The 22,698-nt window shown below is 44.6% G+C and overlaps 2 protein-coding genes across 2 annotated transcripts; one reads left to right on the plus strand and one right to left on the minus strand.

Annotated features, from left to right (window-relative positions):
* Positions 1–919: 919 nt before the first annotated feature.
* Positions 920–14,306, plus strand: LOC141085359 (phospholipase A2 inhibitor gamma subunit B-like). The gene is made up of 5 exons (XM_073570648.1): positions 920–1,039; positions 1,271–1,393; positions 8,486–8,632; positions 10,981–11,139; positions 13,314–14,306. The coding sequence occupies exons 1-5, from the start codon at positions 988–990 to the stop codon at positions 13,514–13,516; spliced, it is 684 nt and encodes a 227-aa protein (XP_073426749.1). The 5' UTR covers positions 920–987; the 3' UTR covers positions 13,517–14,306.
* Positions 2,563–8,334, minus strand: LOC141085669 (urokinase plasminogen activator surface receptor-like). Its single transcript, XM_073571246.1, has 5 exons — positions 8,169–8,334; positions 7,142–7,279; positions 6,923–7,066; positions 3,147–3,412; positions 2,563–2,574 (listed from the first exon to the last, which is right to left on the minus strand). The coding sequence occupies exons 1-5, from the start codon at positions 8,332–8,334 to the stop codon at positions 2,563–2,565; spliced, it is 726 nt and encodes a 241-aa protein (XP_073427347.1).
* Positions 14,307–22,698: the final 8,392 nt, after the last annotated feature.

The raw sequence follows: 22,698 nt of genomic DNA on the forward strand, positions 1-22,698 counted from the left end.
CTGTTACACAACCTTATTATTACTTTAATATTTCTGTTTATGTTCGTACTTTCTAATTTTATTTTTTGCGTTTATGTATATTTTGATTTCATATGTACAATTTTGTCAAATTTTTCACAACTTTCTTTACACTTTCTTTGCAAACCTGCTACTTTCTGTATCGGATTCCACTTTGAATGATTTTAACTCATTGATGCACATTTTGCACCTAACCATTTTTTTTGACACAGCTGCATATGGCCGGGTACCTTAGGGCCTCCACATTCTTTCCTTTTTTCCCTGTTTTTGTTTATATATTTTCTTGTAATGTACAGTAATAGAGAATTTAGCTTTTATTTCCAAATCATATGCATCTTTTTCTGTTGGTGTTTTACAATCTCAGTTGGTGAAATTGAACGTATAAGTAACACCAAACTCTGGACAAAGTCCGACTCTTTTCAAACTGGGACCTGAACAAATTAGGTGGGACCTATTTCAAAAATTCAGTACCGTTCCTTCGTTATATGATCTATAAAGGTAAGTTATTGCCTCTCCACTTCTGAAACCCCCACCGATTTCGAGAATGCAGCTCTAAAATGCCCCACTGGAATGGAGTGGTAGCCGCATATATGCTCCACTGCACCACCGATGGTCTATGAGACTGCCAGAAAGGAGCTTCCACCACTCGGCTTTACCAGGCAGTTCATAAACAATAAACTTTAGGGCCAATATGAGACAATAATATTTTTAAAGGGATGAGTAATAAGATTTTACATTATAACAGTAGATGTCCATCCTTGGTGTTACTGTAGACTCTAGGTCATCATGTCATGTGGATCAAGTAATTAATTCTTAACATAATTAATGTGTTGAAACGTCAGAACGGCTAATCTTACAGGTGGAATTTGACCTGGACAACTTCCTTGTAATTGGATATAAAAAGGAGATACAGAACAAACATCAAAGGTGGGAACTAGAGCTCTGACCTCCTCAATCCCTCCTGCCACCATGAAGAACTTCTCAGGGATCGTAATCATGTTCTTCATCTACATCACAACTGGTAAGAAGTAATCTATGTTCTCAATAACTGGGCCATACGTAGTACAGTTTGATGATGTTATGTATTATTTCCAATCTTGGCCATGCCAAATACTAAACCCTAAAATAGACGGTGGATGGTGGGGTTAGACCACCTACTGTTAGGCTCCTTTCATTCCAGGCATTGGTCTCACCTGTCTGTTGAACTTGAAGGTCATCTGTATGTAATAATATTCTCTTTACTGTTCTAAAGCGGTGAGTCTTTACTGTGAGAAGTGTGAAAACTACCATGGAAAAACTTGCGAAAACACAACTACCGAGATCTGCGATCCATCAGTCACAAGTTGCAGAACTACTGTGATGTTTGAACATATCGGTAACTACATTTCATGATTAACAATATACGTTTCTTAAAAATGTCCCAAATAATACATTCTTATAGTAGGTATATTCTTGTGAATAGGAACAGTATTATAGTAGGTATATTCTTATACATGGAGCAGTATTATAGTAGCTATATTCTTGTACAATATGGGGAAGTATTATAGTAGTTATATTCTTGTACATAGGGGCAATATTATAGTAGTTATATTCTTGTACAAAGGAGCAGTAATATAGTAGTTATATTCTTGTACATAGGGGGTAGTATTATAGTAGTTATATTCTTGTACATAAGGGCAGTATTATAGTAGTTATAGTCTTGTACATAGGGAGCAGTATTTATAGTAGTTATATTCTTGTACATAGAGGACAGTATTATAGTAGTTATAGTCTTGTACATAGGGAGCAGTATTTATAGTAGTTATATTCTTGTACATAGGGGCAGTATTATTATAGTTATATTCTTGTACATAGGAGCAGTATTATAGTAGTTATATTCTTGTACATAAGGGCAGTATTATAGTAGTTATAGTCTTGTACATAGGGAGCAGTATTTATAGTAGTTATATTCTTGTACATAGAGGACAGTATTATAGTAGTTATAGTCTTGTACATAGGGAGCAGTATTTATAGTAGTTATATTCTTGTACATAGGGGCAGTATTATTATAGTTATATTCTTGTACATAGGAGCAGTATTATTATAGTTATATTCTTGTACATAAGGGCAGTATTATAGTAGTTATAGTCTTGTACATAGGGAGCAGTATTTATAATAGTTATATTCTTGTACATAGGGGCAGTATTATAGTAGTTATATTCTTGTACATAGGAGCAGTATTATAGTAGTTATAGTCTTGTACATAGGGACAGTATTGTATTAGTTATATTCTTGTGCATGAGTCAGTATTTTATAGTAGTTATATTGTTGTACATAGGGTTAGTTTTATAGCAGTTTTAGTCTTGTACATAAGAGGCAGTATTATAGTAGTTATATCCTTGTACATAAGGGGCAGTATTATAGTAATTATATTCTTGTACATAGGGGGCAGTATTATAGTAGTTATATTCTTGTACATAGGGACAGCATTATAGTAGTTATATTCTTGTACATAGGGAGCATTTTTATAGTAATTATATTCTTGTACATAGGGACAGTATTGTATTAGTTATATTCCTGTGCATGAGGCAGTATTTTATAGTAGTTATATTGTTGTACATAGGGGCAGTTTTATAGTAGTTTTAGTCTTGTACATAAGAGGCAGTATTATAGTAGTTATATCCTTGTACATAAGTGGCAGTATTATAGTAATTATATTCTTGTACATAGGGGCAGTATTATAGTAGTTATATTATTGTACATAGGGACAGCATTATAGTAGTTATATTCTAGCACATAGGGGGCAGTATTATAGTAGTTATATTCTTGTACATAGGGGCAGTATTATAGTAGTTATATTCTTGTACATAGGGGCAGTATTACAGTAGTTATATTCTTGTACAGTGGGGCAGTATTATAGTAGTTATATTCTTGTACATAGGGGCAGTATTATAGTAGTTATATCCTTGTACATAAGGGGCAGTATTATAGTAATTATATTCTTGTACATAGGGGCAGTATTATAGTAGTTATATTATTGCACATAGGGACAGCATTATAGTAGTTATATTCTAGCACATAGGGGGCAGTATTATAGTAGTTATATTCTTGTACATAGGGGCAGTATTATAGTAGTTATATTCTTGTACATAGGGGGCAGTATTATAGTAGTTATATTCTTGTACATAGGGGGCAGTATTATAGTAGTTATATTTTTGTATATAAGAGTGTAAGAGCAGTATTATAGTAGTTATATTCTTGTACATAGCGGGCAGTATTATAGTAGTTATATTCTTGTATATTCTTATATTTCCCATACACGAGGCTATTTTGGTGATGGGTGCTGTGCATTCTCCTTTGCCAGTTTCGTTGCATGCGTAGCACTGCATGCCAGTTAGGGTCGAATTCACTGTCACTGTTGGAGAAAAAAAAAGACAATGGAAATAGTTTGTCACCACAGAGGTATTGCACCTTCTCCTAAGGTGTAGTGCCCCACCATCCAGGTAAGTTGGGAGCTCCTTTCCACACTCCAGCACTCGCATCCCACACAACAGGGTAGTTCTGCACAATCACATTGCGGCTCAGCGCTTAGAGAGTAGCAGAGCACCTCTGGTGGTTCCCTGCATGGAACACTGGACGTGCTGGGAGGTGGGTGGAGTTGAGATCCATATAAAAGATTGGGAAGGTTTAGAATTACAGTTCAGTCTGACTGTCTAGAAGTCAGTCTGACGGGAGGTCAGGCGGGAGGAGGACAGTCAGTCAGGAGAGTCTGAGGACGGGTCCGAGGAGAAGAAGAGCTGCAGCTGCCTCGGTGATCTGAGCCAGCTGGCACGGGAAAGGAACAGAAGGAGAAAGACGTAGAACTGCAACCTAAGCTTCCATAAGAGAGGGAAGGAACAGTGCGGAACGAAGGAGTAGGAGAACAGAGAGGAGTTGTGGGTCGGAAGAGGAACCCTGCCTATAGATTCTCAGTGCAAGGCCGGGGCCCGGTCCCCGAGGTTGTATGGACGCTTATGGTTCTGCAGCAGACACCGGTGGAGTAGTTGGTTGTAAATGCACTACTCCCATCTAAGACTTGGGGCACAACAGCAACTGAATAGAGAGCCAGGACTCTGGAGAAGGGAGTCTCTGAGAGAGGCTACAGCTGTCTGCCATATGAGTAGAGTTGTTAGGAACATCTGACAGGAGGAACTCCAGAGTATCACGGTACTGGAGCTCTTCACACCTTAAGGCGCAATAGAGGAGTCGTTCAGGAAAGGTACATGTTGGCGGAGTGTTGGAGAGGAGAATCCTGACTTGCCTGGGAGGTTGATTGAGTCTCTGCCCCGGAGGACACGGCACGGAGGCAGGCACCAGTGTGTACCATGGACTGTGAGTAAAGCTTTGGAACTACAAGCCCTGGTGTCTTCCATTCCTTTCTGCGCTAACACCGTCAGCACCGCTACATCTGGGTACCAGCATTCCTCACACCGCCTGCGCCTATCCTCATCTATTGCAATTACACTGCCCTGGGGTTACAGTTTCACCTGTGGGGAGCTACACCATCTATGCTGCAACACACCATCAGCCCCAGAGGATCTGCACACAGCGTTGGCTTAACATCTTGCTTGCCAAACACCACAGGTGGCATCACGAACTATTCCATTTCATTAACTACATTCCCCCATTACTTGGGTGCCCAGGGCCACGGACCGGGTCACCGCTGCTGTGACACATTCCCCTGACACCGGCCCGGTACCAAGCACCCCACAGCCCTGGGAGGGCGACCCAATTTTGGCGTCACGAACAGGATGACGAGACCCGATACCATCGAGTTCTGTGCGCCTGAAATTGTGAGACTTTGAACTTTTGAAAATGTGCAGAAGACCCAATTTAATAGACTGTAAAATGGACATTAGAAATGGCCGCTGGCGCAGAGAAGAAGGGCGTGAAGAGATGGGAGGTCCTAGGAAAAGACCGCGAAGAGTATTGGGCCTTCCCTGCCTGAATTACTATGTGACAGCAACATGGCCCACCCCCCGAGTAGTTCGTATACTGGCTTGGTATGGAGGCGCTGGAAGAAGACGCCGCCCCTGGAAGGAGGGGCAGAAGAAGCCAGTGGCGGGAAAGGGGCCGAGGCAGGAAGAAGAACGCCAGAACGCCATTTTGGAGCATGAGGGAAGGAGGCCTGCGGAGCACGGGGAAACGGATCTCCCTGGCGCCATGGCTGAAGGCTCCGACCCGATCTCAGAGATGAACCGCCGGCAGCTGGAAGAAGAAATAGTCGAGCTGACCACCCGGCTGCAGCTGAGACAGGAGGCCTTGGAGAGGCTGAACCGGCAACATGCCCAGGAGGGGCCTACGCCTGCGGTACCCGCTCCACCGGTACCTGCTGAGGCCGCGCTATTGCCTGGACCTGACGCGGCTGCGCAGGTCCCATCGGAGACCCCTGCGGACCCGGAACCATCACCCGCTCCACCACCGCTAGCACCCTGGCCAGCCATTCCGGTGGATATCCCGGCAGCAGCTCACCGCCTCAAGCCTGCACTGGAGCTGGAAGACTGCCAGGAGTGCCCAGGTAGGACTGCAGCCCCTGAACCTGGGAAGGCCCTGGGTTGTGCGCCCGTGGTAGCGGCAGGGCAGGTCGTGCTGGACCTTGTCTGGGACCGGGATGCTAGTCCCGAGGGTGAGACATCTGAACCCCTAACGGTGGTGCCGCGGGCCCCGGTGGGTGCGAGCAGGTCCCGGGAGGAGCGGGAGGAAGAAGAGAACTGGGCCAGCTGTCAGGCCACCATCCGGCAGCTGGCAGCTGAATATCGGGAGAGGAAGCAGAGAAAGATGGCTGTGCTGGGCCCGTATCTAGCCCGAAAGGAGAAAACCGTGGTGGTCACTTTGGTCACCGGGATTCAGCAGGATGGGGCCAGGTTCTCAACGTGAATCGGGAGCGGGGGTTCGGGTTTATCTCTGACCCCAAACGGATCTCCGACCTGTTCTTTAGCCAGAGAGACGTTGAGTCCCATCTGAGTAAGGGACACCTGGACCGGAATCTGGAACCTGGGGAGTATGTGACATTCACCCGGCATGAGGGGCTCAGGGGGTGATATGCCCTGAATATACGCCGTATCCCGGAGGAGCTTGCTGAGAGGTACAGGCTGAAGCGACCTGCTGCACCTCCACCCACAGTTGTTACCCAGACTGCTAGAACACCGGCTGCCCTTGCACCAGCTCCAGCCCGGCAGCCTAAGCCAAAGGTCCCCAACTTGACACCTTGGAAAGAGGAGTACCTGAGGATGGCCAATGAGTACCTTGCATCTGGTAGCAGTTCCAGTTCGGCTTCCAGAACCCTTTGTTGTCTTGCAGCCCGCGGACATGCTGTGTTTAACGGGGGGGGGGTTGGCTTAACATCTGCTTGCCAAACACCACAGGTGGCGTCACGAACTATTCCATTTCATTAACTACATTCCCCCATTACTTGGTCGCCTAGGGTCACGGACCGGGTCACCGCTGCTGTGACACATTCCCCTGACACCAGCCCGGTACCGAGTACCCCACAGCCCTGGGAGGGCGACCCATCACCACCCTAGATTTCACCAACCAACTCCAAAAAGAGACCCATGGGTTCAATGGCACAAACAGACAGAAATGAGTCCCTGTGCAAGAACACTATATGAGTCCTTTTCATTTTTCACAGTTCTCCTATGACAGAAGCTCCTTATTGCTCTAGGAGGTGGTAGTGGCCCCATTACTTCTTGGGCCTCAGGCTGCACCAATGATATGTCCGCCCCTGCTTGGGTTGTATTTTATGGGAAGTTTGTAAACCTCTACCTCTTTTCTGAAAATGAAAAGATGGAGCATATGGAAATCCAACAGCCCAATCCTGTATCTAGGTAGGGCACTGTCTAAAAACGTAACAAAAATGTCTCATTTGCTTTTGAGTGCACAGTACCTGCTTGAACGCCATGGTTGAAGTACTTGTTCCCACAACATGACACCTCCGTGTAAACCCTGGGACCACCGGTGTTATATGCCAACTGCCGACCACACAGGTTACCCGTTGCACAACCTTTATAGACAACGTTCGAGCTGGAATCTGCAGAAATGGGAGAATTATTAGGAATGGGATCTGTGACGAGGTGTCCATACACACTTCACGGGCTGGTCTTACCATTGACATACACAGTTTGGATCGTCATGCAGCGATCTTGTACTCCGCCACATTGGAGGGATGTCAGGTTGGACGCTGCACAGGTCACATTGTTACCTTCACAGGACTCACAAAATAGAGCGGCAACAGGGACTCGAGCTGGAAAAGAAAATGAAAGTCCTGAATAAATAGGAAGAAAATGACCACAATTGGATGATCTTTCCTAAGCCGGATCAGAACTACATTTTCTATTCTAAGGCTACTTTCACACTTGCGCTTTTTTGCTGCGCATTTTTTGCGCACACAAACCGCATCATGCGTTTGTGGGTGTTTTTTTGCGGGTTTTGGTGCGCTTTTTTAAAAAACGCATGCGTTTTTTAATGGGTGTTTTGCTGTAAAAAAAACGCATTGCGTGCGCATGCGTTTTTTTGGGACAAGTCGGACGCACAAAAAATGCAACAGGATGCATTTTGTGCGCCCGAGTGCACACTACAAAAAAACGCATGTGCGTACAAACGCATGTGTATGCGCACCTATGCGCACCCATGTTAAAGTATAGGGGAAAAAACGCATGCGTTTTTTTGCGCTACAAAAAGCGCAAAAAAACGCAAGTGTGAAACCAGCCTCACATGGACATGAAATTGCTTTCAATCTAAAGTTCTCTGCACCATGATCTGTTAATTTCCACCATGATCTTATCAATTCAATTTTCAATTTCATGTCCTTTTCTAAAAAGTTACCAGGGAACCCCAAAACACCATATTGGGGATCATAAGAAGAAGCAAGTCCATACTCTTCTATTTCTCGGAGGGTGACGCTGTCAAAGCTCCCATTTTAATAAAATGATTTACAAATAGACTTCTAGAATTGAGCACCATTGGTACCATTTGTGAATTAGGTCCCCATATATTTAAAATTTGGCCCTTCGGCTTTTGCACCATCAACTGCATCGGTTGAACGAGAGCCTCCTATAAACTGTGAATAAATGGAAAATATTATCTATTGACAGCATAGGATGAATATTCTGACTGACTTGCTTGTAACATACCGTAGTAGGTGTCAGTGTTGCATAAGTCTGTGATGCAGCACGTGGAACTAACATAGGTTTTCCTGAAGCCCAAATCCGTATAAATTGTCTCATTGCACACAAGTCCCTGTGAACAACCTTTGTATGTCCATTCTGTAACGCTCCCATTCTCTGAAAAAGAATGCATAATAGTAGTTACATTCTTGTACATAGGGGCAGTATTATAGTAGTTATATTCTTGTAAATAGGGGCAGTATTATAGCAGTTATATTCTTGTACATAGGGACAGCATTATAGTATATTTTTGTCATTTAAAATCAATTGTGTTATATTTTTAGGTAATGGGAAGTTCTACCAGATCTGGAAGTCTTGTGCAAACTCTCCATCCCTGTGTAACCTAACTTTCAACATGACAGTGGGAATTGACATCTATAGCTTAACAAAGTGCTGCAAGGGAAACCTCTGTAATAGTGAATCACTACCATGTAAGTTGAATGAATGTGCTATACCCATATATTTCATTTTACTATATGTCCAGAAATTATCTCCTGTTATAAAGATTAACCATATTTATGCAGCTGAGTGCTTATCCTTATACAAATATTGGCAAGTCTGTCAGAATTTTGCAAACAGGACCAATAATAAATGGGTTCTACGGTCAAAGCTATTACTCTGAAGCATATCCAGGGCATGTCATTGTTGAACAGTGCTTCATAAAAAGACAAAATTATATTGTCCTACTTGGAAAATTCATCTTTGATTAAAAAAAATTGTTAAGAATAGATTAGTTTTAGAATGTCCGGCTCTGAGACCCAAGGGATCATCTAATCGGAGAGTGTAACAGGCGGCCAGTGCTCATTTTCACCACACACACACACACACACACACACACACACACACACACACACATATACAGTACTAGCTGAAAAGCCCGATGCTGCCCGGGCATAGTAACTAACTACGGTTAGTTATAACAAATTATAATGATTATATCTATATATATAAAGCTGAGTGTAGTGCCCCGCCCACTCCGCATAGCCACATTCACTATAATATCCCACATTATCCTGTCAGCCAGAGCTACCGGACTACTACCCCTAATATCCCACATTATCCTGTCAGCCAGAGCCACTGGACTGCTACCCCTAATATCCCACATCATCCCGTCAGCCAGAGCCACCGGACTACTACCCTAATCATCCCATCAGCCTGGGGTCAGAACCAGAGCGCTGAGTGGATTTGCCCTGACTTGCATACCAATGATCCCTTTAATAGAACCCAGGGGTCAGCATCAGAGCGCTGAGGGATTTGCCCTAACTTCCATACAGGAGATCCCTTTAAGAGAGCCTGGGGTCAGAACCAGAGCATTTGAAGACAATTGCCCTGACTTCCATACTGGGGATCCCTTTAAGAGAGGCCTGGGGTCAGAACCAAAGCACTGGATAGATTTGCCCTGACTTCCATAAAGGAGATCCCTTTAAGAAAGGCCTGGGTGTCAGTACCAAAGCACAGAGTGGATTTGCCCTAACTTCCATACCAATGATCCCTTTAAGAGACCCTGGGGTCAGAACCACAGTGCTGGATGGATTTGCTCTAACTTCCATACCAATGATCCCTTTAAAAGGGAAGATGTGCCTATTGGATGGAGGATGTGTGATGGGTATATGGGAATGGGAGGGGGGATTCATTTCTGTCATGTGCTCTCTGCTCCTTTTTGGGGGCAGACAATGGCTGGGAGCTTATGTTCCCAGGGATGCTAGGTTTCTCCCACCATGTCAGTGCCTGCTGAGGTGTTGTCAAGTGGGAAAACTTGCCCATAGCAAACAATCACAGCTCAACTTCTTTTAACCAGCTCTGGTGAAATGAGAGATGCTTAGTGATTGGTTGCAAGGAAAACTGTTGCTCATAGCAACCAATCACAGCTCGGCTTCTCTTGAACAGCTCTGGTGAAATGAAAGATGCTTCATGATTGTGTGTGTGTATCACCAACCATACATACATACATACATTCAGATATATATACACAGTACAGACCAAAAGTTTGAACACACACCTCATTCAAAGAGTTTTCTTTATTTTCGTGACTATGAAAATTGTAGATTCACTCTGAAGGCATCAAAACTATGAATTAACACATGTGGAATTATGTAATTAACAAAAAAGTGTGAAACAACTGAAAATATGTCTTATATTCTAGGTTCTTCAAAGTAGTCTCTTTAAGCTCTTTAAGCTCATCAAGAGAATGCCAAGAGTGTGCAAAGCAGTAATCAAAGCAAAAGGTGACTACTTTGAAGAACCTAGAATATAAGACATGTTTTCAGTTGTTTCACACTTTTTTGTTAATTATATAATTCCACATGTGTTAATTCATAGTTTTGATGCCTTCAGAGTGAATCTATAATTTTCAGTCATGAAAATAAAGAAAACTCTTTGAATGAGAAGGTGTGTGCAAACTTTTGGTCTGTACTGTGTATATATGGGCAGCACTACCAAAATTATACAATTGGTGCAGAACCTATTCAGCAGTGTCCAAACAGCCGAGTTAATAAAATAAAAACATAGGCAGCACTCCAAATTAAATGTGAAAAGTGGATACTTTACTGATCCTCAAGTGGCGACATTTCAACAGTTACCCGTCTTTATCTAGCCAGGCTTGATAAAGACGGGTCACCGTTGAAACGTCGCCACTTGAGGATCAGTAAAGTATCCACTTTTTTCACATTTAATTTGGAGTGCTGCCTATTTTTTTTAATATATATATCTTAATGAATTTAACCCAGAATTTGATGAGTTCTTTTATGCATGGGACTAATATGATTTTTCTTGAACCCAGTGGTGCCAACAAACTACAAAGAAAAAAGAAATGGGGTAGAATGCCCCTACTGTTATGCAAGGGGAAAAGGAGTAAAAAGTTGCACTCCATCTGACACCATGAAATGTCGGGGTCCCCAGTCGCGGTGCTTCTCCTTTGCTGGTAAAATCTGTAATTCAAGTAAGTATAAGTTTCCTCTTTTGCTCTTTTCCTTTGCCACGTTTTGTACATAACATCTTCCATTTTTACTTAGCTCATCAAAGGGCTAGGAAAGCCTGGTCCTTCCAGCAGGTGGGGTCCCCTATGAGGTGTTCTTACCCAGTTAAAATTTTAAAAAAAGTTATAAGGCATTTGTTATCTTTTTGACAAGGTGCAAAAACTGTAAATCTTGTGGTTCCCACTTCCTTAGTATGTCATCTGTGTCGGTACATGCCAGTCCTGTTTCTGCTTCTGTTTCCAAGCGCTGCCATGCTCTTGTCGCGGACAGTGAGAGGCGACCCCTCTAGTTCAGTGTTCTCAGGTACTTGTAGTTCTGTCCATACTGGGAGATCAGGAGCTAGCTTTTTAGGGTGTGTTTCCACTAAGCACATTCATTGCGCTTTGGACAGAGCGGAAAGTCTGCTCCGCCCAAAGCCCCGCCCCTTCTGTACGCGCAGTGATTCCGGATGTGGTCATTGAACACATGCTGTATCACCCCATCGTATACATAGACTGAGTTATTTACCTTGTGGAGACTGAGCATCTTCCCAAGGTAAACAGACATGCTGATTTCTAAAAAGACGCGCCGCATGTCCGGTTTCATGGGTGTGTCACCCACGTATTAGGACGCATAGTGGACTTGGGATTTCATAAAATCCCCTCCACTATGCTGTAACACCTGGACGCTGCGGCTATACGCAGCATTCAATTCGCAGCAAATCCGGATGTAATACAGCCTGTGGAAACATACCCTTAGTGTTTGTTTCCTTCCTTGTGGCCTGGGTGGGGCTGCAGGGTGTTTAATCTCCTGAGAGCCTACTGTCCACTGCCAGTTATAATTTGCTCTTAGACAACTTCTCAGCATTCTGCTTTGACTTCCTGTTGACTTTCCTGCTTTTTGACCGTGGCTGATCTTTTGACTACTCTCCTGCCTTGTAAATCTGACCCAGTTATGACCTCCTGGTTCTCACCCAGCTACCCAACTATTCTACTCACCAGCTCACACCACCAAAGCATTTAACTCAGAGGCCCGAGCCTAGGAATCATTTTTAAGTCCATATACTTGTATTGGGGATTAAATGGTGAAGGCCAGGGCAACCCTGGCATCTGGAAAACAGAGTAGCTAGTGGCAAGCCTATTCATGGTAGCCCTCCTTAGAGTTGTCAAGGGATCACGTACAGCACTCCCTTTACATTTAGTTGGTATGGATGGATAAGAAGCTCTAAATTTCTTCCCTTAAAGGGAAAATGTCACCAGGTTTTTGACACCTAGTTTGAGAGCACCATAATGTAGAGACAGATACACTGATTCCAGCCATGTATCACTTTCTGGCGTGATTGCTTTAGTTTGTGTTAAAATCACTGATTCATCTCCAGAGGACTAATAAACCTGCTGCCATGTAGTCCAACCATACCCCCCCCATCTCTGATTGGCAACTTGCTGCTTATGCACAGTGTACACACATATCAGCCAATCAGGGATGTAAGCGGGGTTATACAGTGCCCAGTATGCAGAGTACTCAAGATTTGCAACAGTTAAAACTATGATTGTATCAAAACTACAGCAAACAGCCTAGTAAGTGATACATCACCAGAATCAAGGTCTCTGCCCCTACATCTTTCATATGAGGTAGAAAAAAAACTATTGACAGTTTCCCTTTAACAACCTGTTGTCCTATTCTGTCTCATGTTTCAAATGTGTACTATATATATATATATAAGGAATTTTTCGACATGTGTCCCCGGAGATCAGCTCTTCCTTCACTCCCTTATACAAACTTCACATCAGACTTGTTTCTGACCATAAGGCAGAAAGGAACCATCTCCACGTCATTGACCAGGCCACTTTTTATGCCAGGTGGAAATTGAAGCATTTCTGGTGTCAACAACTCATGTGTATGCAACTGTATCACCAATCCCAACTCTATGACTGAAGATCGCATTTGTTGCTTGATCTCCTTGATGAAGTTGATTAAACCTTTTGGCGGATGCTACTTGGAGTTGAAGGTCCCTCTTCTAGTTAAGGCGGGTTGCTCAAGCTAAAGCCATTTGGTAAAGTCCAGTTGGTTTTGAGCCACCTCTGTCTACCAGACCGACCTTGACCTCCGATGATTGAACACTTTATCTTCTTAACATATCCAGTGTTTTTCTCCTCAGCTCTTGCAGAAGATTGGGCTTACAAAGGATGTGCCACCAAGAACATTTGCATTCATCAAATTCCTCCTTTTCCTGAGACTGTATTTCATGATGGCTACAAAATCACATGCACTAGAAGCGAAGTCGAGGATGATGACAAAGATGAAGAGGAATATGATGATGACAAAGACGACCAAGATGAAGAGGAATATGATCCTAGTTAAAAGTTTTGACTTCTTTGCATTTTTTATGATCCTGACAAATGGGGCATTATGATGCTTTACAAATGGCTACAACACGCAAACTCTCAATCTGAGCAAATACCAGTATTCTCTTTTTCCAATAAAGTTTGAACTAAAAAAAAAACAAACATGTCATATATAATTAAATGAGGGATATGGGGATATGGCAAATAAACCAAAATAGGAGCCATTACTAAGACCTACTGCATTATAATAGCCCACATGATCAGGCCATAAAAAGAGGTGCTGTATCAGTATAAAACTTGCCCATATGAGTCAGCATAGAATGGGTCCATCAATTTGTGTAACTAGAGTCCAATGGGCCCCAGTGAAAAATTTGAAAATGACCCCCCCCTTATTGGTCAGATCTATGGACCCTTGTAGCCATCTAAATCCTATAAAGACATATGTGTTCACCCCATCCTGGTTTCCATATGTTCCCCATCCTGGACCCCTCCTATTATATATGTTCCCCAAGTTGGTATATACAGTATGTCCCCATTCTTGGTATATATGTCCCTTATCCTGGGCCCCTTCCTAGTAGATATGTCCCCATCCAGTAATACATGTCTCCCTTCCTGGTATATATGTCCTTCATCTTGGGCCCCTTTCTGGTATTTATGTCCCCCATTCTGGTATATATGGCCTACATCCTGGGCCCATCATGGTGTATATGATCACCATCTTGGTATATATATCTCCCATCTTGGGCCCCTTTCTGGTTTACAGTCATAAAAAAATGAAGTATTTCTCCCTGAAAATTATTGCAATTACACATGTTTTGTTATACACATGTTTATTTTTTTTTGTGTGTATTGGAACAGCATAAAAAAAATTGTGAAAAAAGGCAAATTGAACATAATTTCACACAAAACCCCAAAAATGGGCCAGACAAAATTATTGGTACCTTTCTAAAAATGTGGGTAAACAACTTTATGTCAAGCATGTGATGCTCATTTAAACTCACCTGTGGCAAGTAACAGGTGTGGGCAATATGAAAATCACACCTGAAACCAGATAACAAGGGGAGAAGTTGACTCAATCTTTGCATTGTGTGTCTGTGTGTGCCACACTAAGCATAGGGAACAGGAAGAGGAGATGAGAACTGTCTGAGGACTTGAGAATCAAAATATCAACAATCTCAAGGTTACAAGTCCATCTCCAGAGATGTTGATGTTCCTTGGCCAACAGTGTGAAACAAAATCATGAAGTTTGCAAATCATGGCACTGTAGCTAATCTCCCTGGATGTGGACGGCAGAGAAAAATTGATGAAAGGTTGCAATGCGAGATAGTCTGGATATTGGATAAGCTGCCCCAATCAAGTTCCACAGAAATTCAAGCTGTCCTCAGTAGAGGACTCCTCCACTCCTGTGAATCAAACAGCTTCTCCCTTTACTGAGCTCTTGAGCTGACTGGTCCTCCTCCATTACAGATTTAAATTTTTTTCCGCTCTTCTGGGGGGGACTTTGTAACCTAACACTGTTCAGTGGTGGCCACCTTGAATCCCAAAATGTCACACTATTTTTCTGCAATGATCAGAGACAGAAGGCTCTCAGCAGGCTAAACTCGGGGACATTATACTTTTTTTTGCCACAAGGAAGCATCACATAACAAATAAGAGATGCAGCCAGAAAACAATACAGCTTCATAGCATCACATCTTTAGAAAGGTGGCCATCTGGCTAATGACACTGGTGGTTCCTCTGGTATTTCACTGCACACTCTAACCATAATTCTCTGCCCCCGGCCTCAGAAGTAAAAACACCACAGAACTTCCTCACCATTATGGTCACTTAGAGAAGAGTGAATCTGTCCAAATTAAAAATGCAAGCTTCCCCTAAAACCGGGGAAGAAAATTGATTTGCATTAAAATTTATTAGGATTGCTTGTAAAAGACAATTATTATGAGTTAAAAAAAGAAAAAATGCTATATGCATCTCAGCACTTACTTATCCTGGAGCTGAGTCTCCCTTTCTGGTCTTCAATTGGCTCGCTTCCTCGCTCTGGTTTTTCAGGTCCTCTGCTGGCTTGCTTCCTACTGCCAGCCTTTCAGGTCCTCTGCTGGCTTGCTTACTCCCTCCCACCTTTCAGGTCCTCTTCAGGCTTGTTTCCTCCCTACTGCCTATCAGGTCTTTTGCTGTCTCGTTTCTTCCCTTTGGCCTTGCAGATCTTTTGCTGGCTCGCTTCCTCCCTACAGCATTTCAGGTCTTTTGCTGACTCACTTCCTCCCTCTGGCTTTTCAGGTCCTCTGCTGACTTGCTTCATGCCTCCAGCCTTTCAGGTTCTCTCCTGGCACGCTTCCTCCCTCTGACCTTTCATGTCTTCTTCTGGCACACTTCCTCCCTCCAACTCTGGTTTTCTCTTCAATCTTTGGCTCCTCCGGTGCCCACTAGACCTTACATGACATGTTAACTTGCATCACCCCACAACATTATGACACCATATTTAGGTCTAGTCAATATCGGAGGAGCCTCAGAATGAAAATGGAAGAGAAGAACGGAGGCGGAGGGAGGAAGTAAGCCAGTTGAGGACCTGGAAAGGAACAGTGGTTATAAGACATATGAGGAATGAGAGTATATATGTTTTATTTCTTTTATTTCTATCCAGCCTTAAAAACAATAAAGAAAGCAGCACTTCTTGATTTGAGTTAATAAGGTTGCAAAAAGTTCAGATTCTAGCAAATCTAATTTTTTTGTGGAGTTGAAAGTGAATTCTATTCACTTTCAATCAGTTTTCTTTTCTCTACCAGTAATCAAAGTCAGAAAAAGAAGTCACTTTTGTCAGATTTTATCAGGTACTAGCTGAAGAGCCCGGTGCTGTCCCGGCATAGTAACTAAATACAGTTAGTTATAACAAATTATAATGATTATATATATATATATATATATATATAAAGCTGAGTGTAGAGCACTGCCCACTCTGCATAGCCACATTCACTATAATATCCCAAATCATCCCGTCAGCCAGAGCCACCGGACTACTATCCCTAACATCCCACATCGTCCCGTCAGCCAGAGCTACCGGACTACTACCCCTAATATCCCACATCGTCCCCTCAGCCAGAGCCACCGACTACTACCCCTAATATCCCACATCATCCCATCAGCCAGAGCTACCGGGCTACTACCCCTAATATCCCACATCATCCCGTCAGCCAGAGCTACCGGACTACTACCCCTAATATCCCACATCATCCCGTCAGCCAGAGCTACCGGACTACTACCCCTAATATCCCACATCGTCCCCTCAGCCAGAGCCACCAGACTACTACCCCTAATATCACACATCATCCCGTCAGCCAGAGCCACCGGATAACTACCACTAACATCATCCCGTCAGCCAGAGCCACCGGACTACTACACCTAATATCCCACATCGTCCCGTCAGCCAGAGCCACCGGACTACTACCCCTAATATCCCACATCATCCCCTCAGCCAGAGCCACCGGACTACTACCCCTAATATCCCACATCATCCCCTCAGCCAGAGCCACCGGACTACTACCCCTAATATCCCACATCATCCCGTCAGCCAGAGCCACCAGACAACTACCACTAACATCATCCCGTCAGCCAGAGCTACCGGACTACTACCTGTAATATCCCACATCGTCCCGTCAGCCAGAGCCACCGGACTACTACCCCTAATATCCCACATCATCCTGTCAGCCAGAGCCACCGGACTACTACCCCTAATATCCCACATCATCCCCTCAGCCAGAGCCACCGGACTACTACCCCTAATATCCCACATCATCCCATCAGAGCCACCGGACTACTACCCCTAACATCCAACATCATCCCATCAAAGCCACCTGACTACTACCCCCAATATCCAAATAACAGAAAAACTGACGGCACATCAAGAACTAGTCTGAATAGGTGCATACCAAAAAACAGCTTACATATGAAAATGAGAAAAATGGTTGCACTCGCATTAAGACATGTCAATATGAAATATATGAAGTGTGAATAGCATAAATGGGTTTTGAAATGTAGAAAAAACATATGAGATGCTCCACCCTTCACCAAGTTGTGATTTTAATTACATCCAATCACATTTGGTTCCTATCTTCCTATAAAATAGGCTTTACCAAGTTATTAGCCTGAGGTAAGTGTTCACACTAGGCAGTTAGATTAGGGACCCATTCGATCATGAGATTACCTTGACTTTGGTGAACGGGCTCAAATTTTTTAGCAAAATTTTGTGCTAAGTATGTCATATGTTTTTTCTAAATTTCAAAAGCCATTTATGCTATTCACACTTCATATGTTTCATATTGACATGTCTTAATGCAATTGAGTGCAACCATTTTTCTCATTTTGATATGTATCCCTAATATCCCACATCATCCCGTCAGCCATGGCCACCGGACAACTACTACTAATATCAAACATCATCCCGTCACAGCCGCCGGACTACTACCCCTAATATCCCACATCATTCCGACAGAGCCACCGGACTACTACCCCTAATATCCCACATCATCCCATCAGCCAGAGCCACCGGACTACTACCCCAAATATCCCCCATCAGCCCGTCAGCCTGGGGTCAGAACCAGTGGAATGGTCCTAACTTCCATACTGGGGATCCCTTTAAGAGAGGCCTGGCATCAGAATCAGAGTGCTGTATGGATTTGCCCTTACGTTCATGCCAATGATCCCTTTAATAGAAGCCTGGGGTGAAAATCAGAGCGCTGAGGGATTTACTCTAAATTACATACCGGAGATCCCTTTAAGAGAGGCCTGGGGTCAGAATCAGAGCACAGAGTGGATTTGCCCTCACTTCCATACCAATGATCCCTTTAAGAGAGACTTGGGTCAGAACCAGTGCGCTGAGTGGAATTGCCCTAACTTCCATACCAGGGATCGCTTTAAGAGAGCCTGGAATCAGAAGCAGAGCGCTGAGTGGATTTGCCCTGACTTGCATACCAATGATCCCGTTAATAGAATCCTGGGGTCAGAAACAGAGCGCTGAGGGAGGAGATTCTTTTAAGAAAGCCTGGGGTCAGTACAAAAGCATTTGAAGGCAATTGCCCTGACTTCCATACCGGGGATCCCTTTAAGAGAGCCTGGAGTCAGAACCAGAACGCTGAATGGAATTGCCCTAACTTCCATACCAGGGATCCCTTTAAGAGACCCTGGGGTCAGAACCACAGAGCTGAGTGGAACGGTCCTAACTTCCATACTGGGGATCCCTTTAAGAGGGGCCTGGGGTCAGAACCAGAGCACTTAGTGGAATTGCCCTAACTTCCATACCAATGATCCCTTTAAGAGACCCTGGGGTCAGAACCACAGAGCTGAGTGGAACGGTCCTAACTTCCATACTGGGGATCACTTTAAGAGGGGCCTGGGGTCAGAACCAGAGTGCTTAGTGGAATTGCCCTAACTTCCATACCAATGATCCCTTTAATAGAAGCCTGGGGTCAGAATCAGAGCGCTGAGAGATTTGCCCTAACTTCCATACAGGAGATGCCTTTAAGAGGAAAGATGTGCCTATGGGATGGAGGATGTGTGGGTATATGGGCAGGGAGGGGGGGGATTCATTTCTGTCATATGCTCTCTGCTCCTTTCTGGGGGGCAGACAATGTCTGGGAGCTTATGTTCTTGGGGATGCTAGATTTCTCCCACCCAGTCAGTGTTTGCAGAGGTGTTGTCGTGGAGTGGGAAAACTGTTGCTCATAGCAACCAATCACAGCTCAGCTTCTTTTAAACAGCTCTGGGGAAATGAAAGATGCTTGTGATTGGTTGGTGATACACATATACATTCAATTTTAAATATATAGATTATAAAAGTAATAGAACAGCCCAGCCAGTGATAGATAGGACTAATACACATGGAAGTAATTACAGCAAATTTTAACTTTACTCACCAAGAGTAAACTGACTTGGTGCTTTCTATACTATTGTGCAAAATTTAGTAGTTACAATCTTTCAGTTAATGGGTATACATCCAAGGTGGTCACCAACTTTGGAGTTGCAAAAAATAAAACTGCACAGAACACATTTCCTCCAGAGTCCAGGGGAGGTGGCTTTACACCACTGTGTCCGACACTCGGCATTGCGCTTGATGATGTAAGTGTCACGATCCATTTTTGGATCCTTGCCAGAGTCTGGATTCTCTTAGATAAACGTTTTTCCTTTCAGGCCATCGGGGGTTAATATTAGTTTTTCCCTCCCAGTGGCCGCTGGTGTTACTACAAGTTTAGTGAGTCTGCTGGTGGCTTCCCCCCCCTGGTGGCCGCTGGCGTTACTACATGTTTAGTTAGTCAGCAGGTGGTCATCACTCCCTCCTTCCTATAAATGGTCACGAGGTGCTGCAGCTCACTGTTGGTGATATTATTCCTCTTTAGAGTCCAACCAAGCTGGAGTCAGGAGCAGGCTGTGTTGCAGTGGAGCTCCAGCTATTTCCTTGATCTGGTGCCTCACTCTGCTGCTCGGAGCATTTGCAGCAGAGAAAGCTAAGTTTTGTTTATTTAACCCCTAGGTGCCTGTATTATCTTTCCTTTGGTTTTTGGTGCAGTTCACTTTATTCTCTGTCTCACCTCCTGGGGAGGGGGTTGGGGGTTTAGCTCAGGGCTAAACAGGAGATAGGGACAGGTCGGGGACTTGGGCCTCACTACCATCAAGTGTACCCCCAAGTTAAGGAAAGTCAGTGCACCCCCTTAGCATGAGGGGCAGTGCAGGGGCCTAGGCTCCTCATCCCTTTTTTTCCCTCAACTGCCCCGTGACATTATCACCAACCATCCCATTTTGTCTGGTGAGAACATGACCCAAATGCAGGCCAGGCCTTTGCCCAACTGCTTCAGACCCTCACTGATGAGCTTAGGGTGCTGCATGGTGAGGTGGTGCAGCAGCTGCAGCAGTTTGTGGGGTTTGGGGCCTTGGTTCAGGTACAGGCTCAACCAGAACCCAAGATATCTCTCCCTGACAGATTTTCTGGAGGGAGAGGTACATTTTTGGTTTTTCAGGAGGCCTGCAAGTTATACTTCAGGCTCCGTCCTCATTCATCAGGGAGTGAGGACCAATGGGTGGGAATCATTATGTCCCTTCTTAAGGGTGATCCCCAAACCTGGGCCTTCTCCCTGCCGGTCGCTTGACCATCTCTACAATCAGTAGATGAGTTTTTTGCGGCATTGGCGCTGGTGTATGGAGATCCTGATGGCGTCTCCCTGGCGGAAACCCGACTCAGTAAGATCGAGCAGGGGGGCTGGCCTGCTGAGGAGTACTGCTCAGAGATTAGGGGGTGGGCCACTGACACATAGTGGAATGACCCTGCCCTTAGGAGTCATTTTGCGCATTGTCTGTCCCCAAAGTTGAAGGATACTCTGGTGCAGTATGCCGGCCCCAGGTCGTTGGAGGCCGCCATATCCCTTGCCATCCGGGTGGATAGACGCCTCAAGGAGAGGCATACACCAAATGTGCCCCCTGTAGTCCTTGCTAGGGAGGAGGACACCCCAGTGCTGACAGATGAACCCATGCAGGTGGGAGGAGGCCAAACGGTGTTGCCTGCAGTTCGCCGTGGTATGGGGGCATGTTTTTTCTGTGGGTAGACTAGTCATTTCATCGGAGTCTGCCCAGCACGTGCCAAATCTTCTGTACCAGCTAAGAAGCCGCGTTCCCCTGGTCGTGTGGAGAGAGGCGACCAGGGAGTGTATATTTCCTCCATTTCTTCCCCTCAGTGTAACCTGTCTGCGGAAATGGTGCTTGGCAGGGAAACTGAGGGTCTACTGGTACTTGTGGACAGTGGAGCTGAAGTCAATCTGGTGGATGCTCACTTTGTCCGGACCCATGGCCTGTGGTGTAGGATGCTAGTCAAACCCCTAAGCATCCAGGCCATTGACTCTGTCCCACTTAGCCAGGGGAGGTTGACCCAAGTCATAGATAACATTCATCTACGTATAGGGACTCATCATGAAGAGTCCCTGTCATGCTACGTCTTGGAGGGAATGCCAGCACCTATCATTTTAGGCCTCCCGTAGTTGAAAAAACACAACCTGGTAATAGATTGGCGGTCTAGGGAAGTAGTCGTCTGGGGTCAATCATGTAAGAGTTGCTGCCTGGGGGCTACTGTCTCTGCTGTCATTCTACAACCATCCCCTTCTTCTCCAGTGGGGGGAGCAGAGGTGCTGCCAGGGAGTAGGGGCAAGTCACTACCCTCACCACATGCTAACCCTGGGTGTCAGAGTCCTCTTAGGAGGAGGGGTCAGAGGAGGGTGGTGACTCCTTCTGAGTAGAGTTGAGCGAAACGGGTCGGTCAAATTCATAAGTCGCCGATTTTCGCTGAAGTCGGGTTTCATGAAACGAAACTCGACCATAGCGTGAGATCAGCCATGAGGTCGGCGACCAGAGCGCCAAAGTCGCGTTTCAAATTATGCTTCCAGCACCCTTTTTCAGCCAATGATGGAGGACGTACACTGTGGGCAACGCGATGACATGGGCATCGGTCACCACCGTCTTTGAGAAGGGCATGCAAGTGATTGGCTTGCTTTGTGTGGCGTCACAGGGGCTATAAAAGGGCGTGCACGCCGACCGTCATCTTTCTTCTGCCGATATTAGCATTAGGGAGAGGTTGCAGCTGCTGATTCTGAATAAGGGAGAGCGTTAGGCAGGGAAGAAGAACAAAAAAACTGCTTCTGCTGTTAGCGATTTCCACTGTACAACACAACAGTTTGTGTGCAGTGACAGGGAAGGCTATATTTTTTGTGCATCAGCTCTGTTGGTTATTAGGCTGCCTTATAAGGCTCCCTGATAGCTGCATTGCTGTTTGAACACTGCTGTGCAAACTGCTTTTTTAAAAGCAAAAATACTTTTCTTCCTCTTTTCTGCACAGTTACCAAGCGTTCATTTTTCCACCCTTTTGTGTGTGCAGCAGTCCTGCTTATTAGGCTGCCTGCTGCCATACTTGGACTGAGAGCATCATTGTCAGCCTCCTACAATCTCTAGGGAGATTCAAATTCTCCCCAATACTATATACACCTTGTACTTTGTCATACACCAGCCAATTTCAGCCTGTTAAATTGAGATGTAATCTATATTGGGCCTGAGCTAATAGTTCAGCCTCCTAAAATCTCTAGGGAGATTCAAATTCTCCCCTATACTATATACACACCTTGTACCTGGTCATACACCTGCCTATTTCAGCCAGTTAAATTGAGGTGTAAT

Source organism: Dendrobates tinctorius, unplaced genomic scaffold (assembly GCF_039654945.1).
Source record: "Dendrobates tinctorius isolate UK_male_01 unplaced genomic scaffold, ASM3965494v1 ptg000028l, whole genome shotgun sequence".
Taxonomy (NCBI): Eukaryota; Metazoa; Chordata; class Amphibia; order Anura; family Dendrobatidae; genus Dendrobates; species Dendrobates tinctorius.

Bases quoted from the DNA above. Each gene is read 5' to 3' on its own strand.
- LOC141085359 (XM_073570648.1), top strand. From the start codon at position 988: ATGAAGAACTTCTCAGGGATCGTAATCATGTTCTTCATCTACATCACA. The intron at 1,040-1,270 runs GTAAGAAGTAAT...ACTGTTCTAAAG, and splicing joins CTTCATCTACATCACAACTG to CGGTGAGTCTTTACTGTGAG. The intron at 1,394-8,485 runs GTAACTACATTT...TTATATTTTTAG, and splicing joins TGTGATGTTTGAACATATCG to GTAATGGGAAGTTCTACCAG.
- LOC141085669 (XM_073571246.1), bottom strand. From the start codon at position 8,334: ATGCATTCTTTTTCAGAGAATGGGAGCGTTACAGAATGGACATACAAA. The intron at 7,067-7,141 runs GTAAGACCAGCC...CCATTTCTGCAG, and splicing joins CCAAACTGTGTATGTCAATG to ATTCCAGCTCGAACGTTGTC. The intron at 3,413-6,922 runs GTACTGTGCACT...TTTCTCCAACAG, and splicing joins CAACCATGGCGTTCAAGCAG to TGACAGTGAATTCGACCCTA.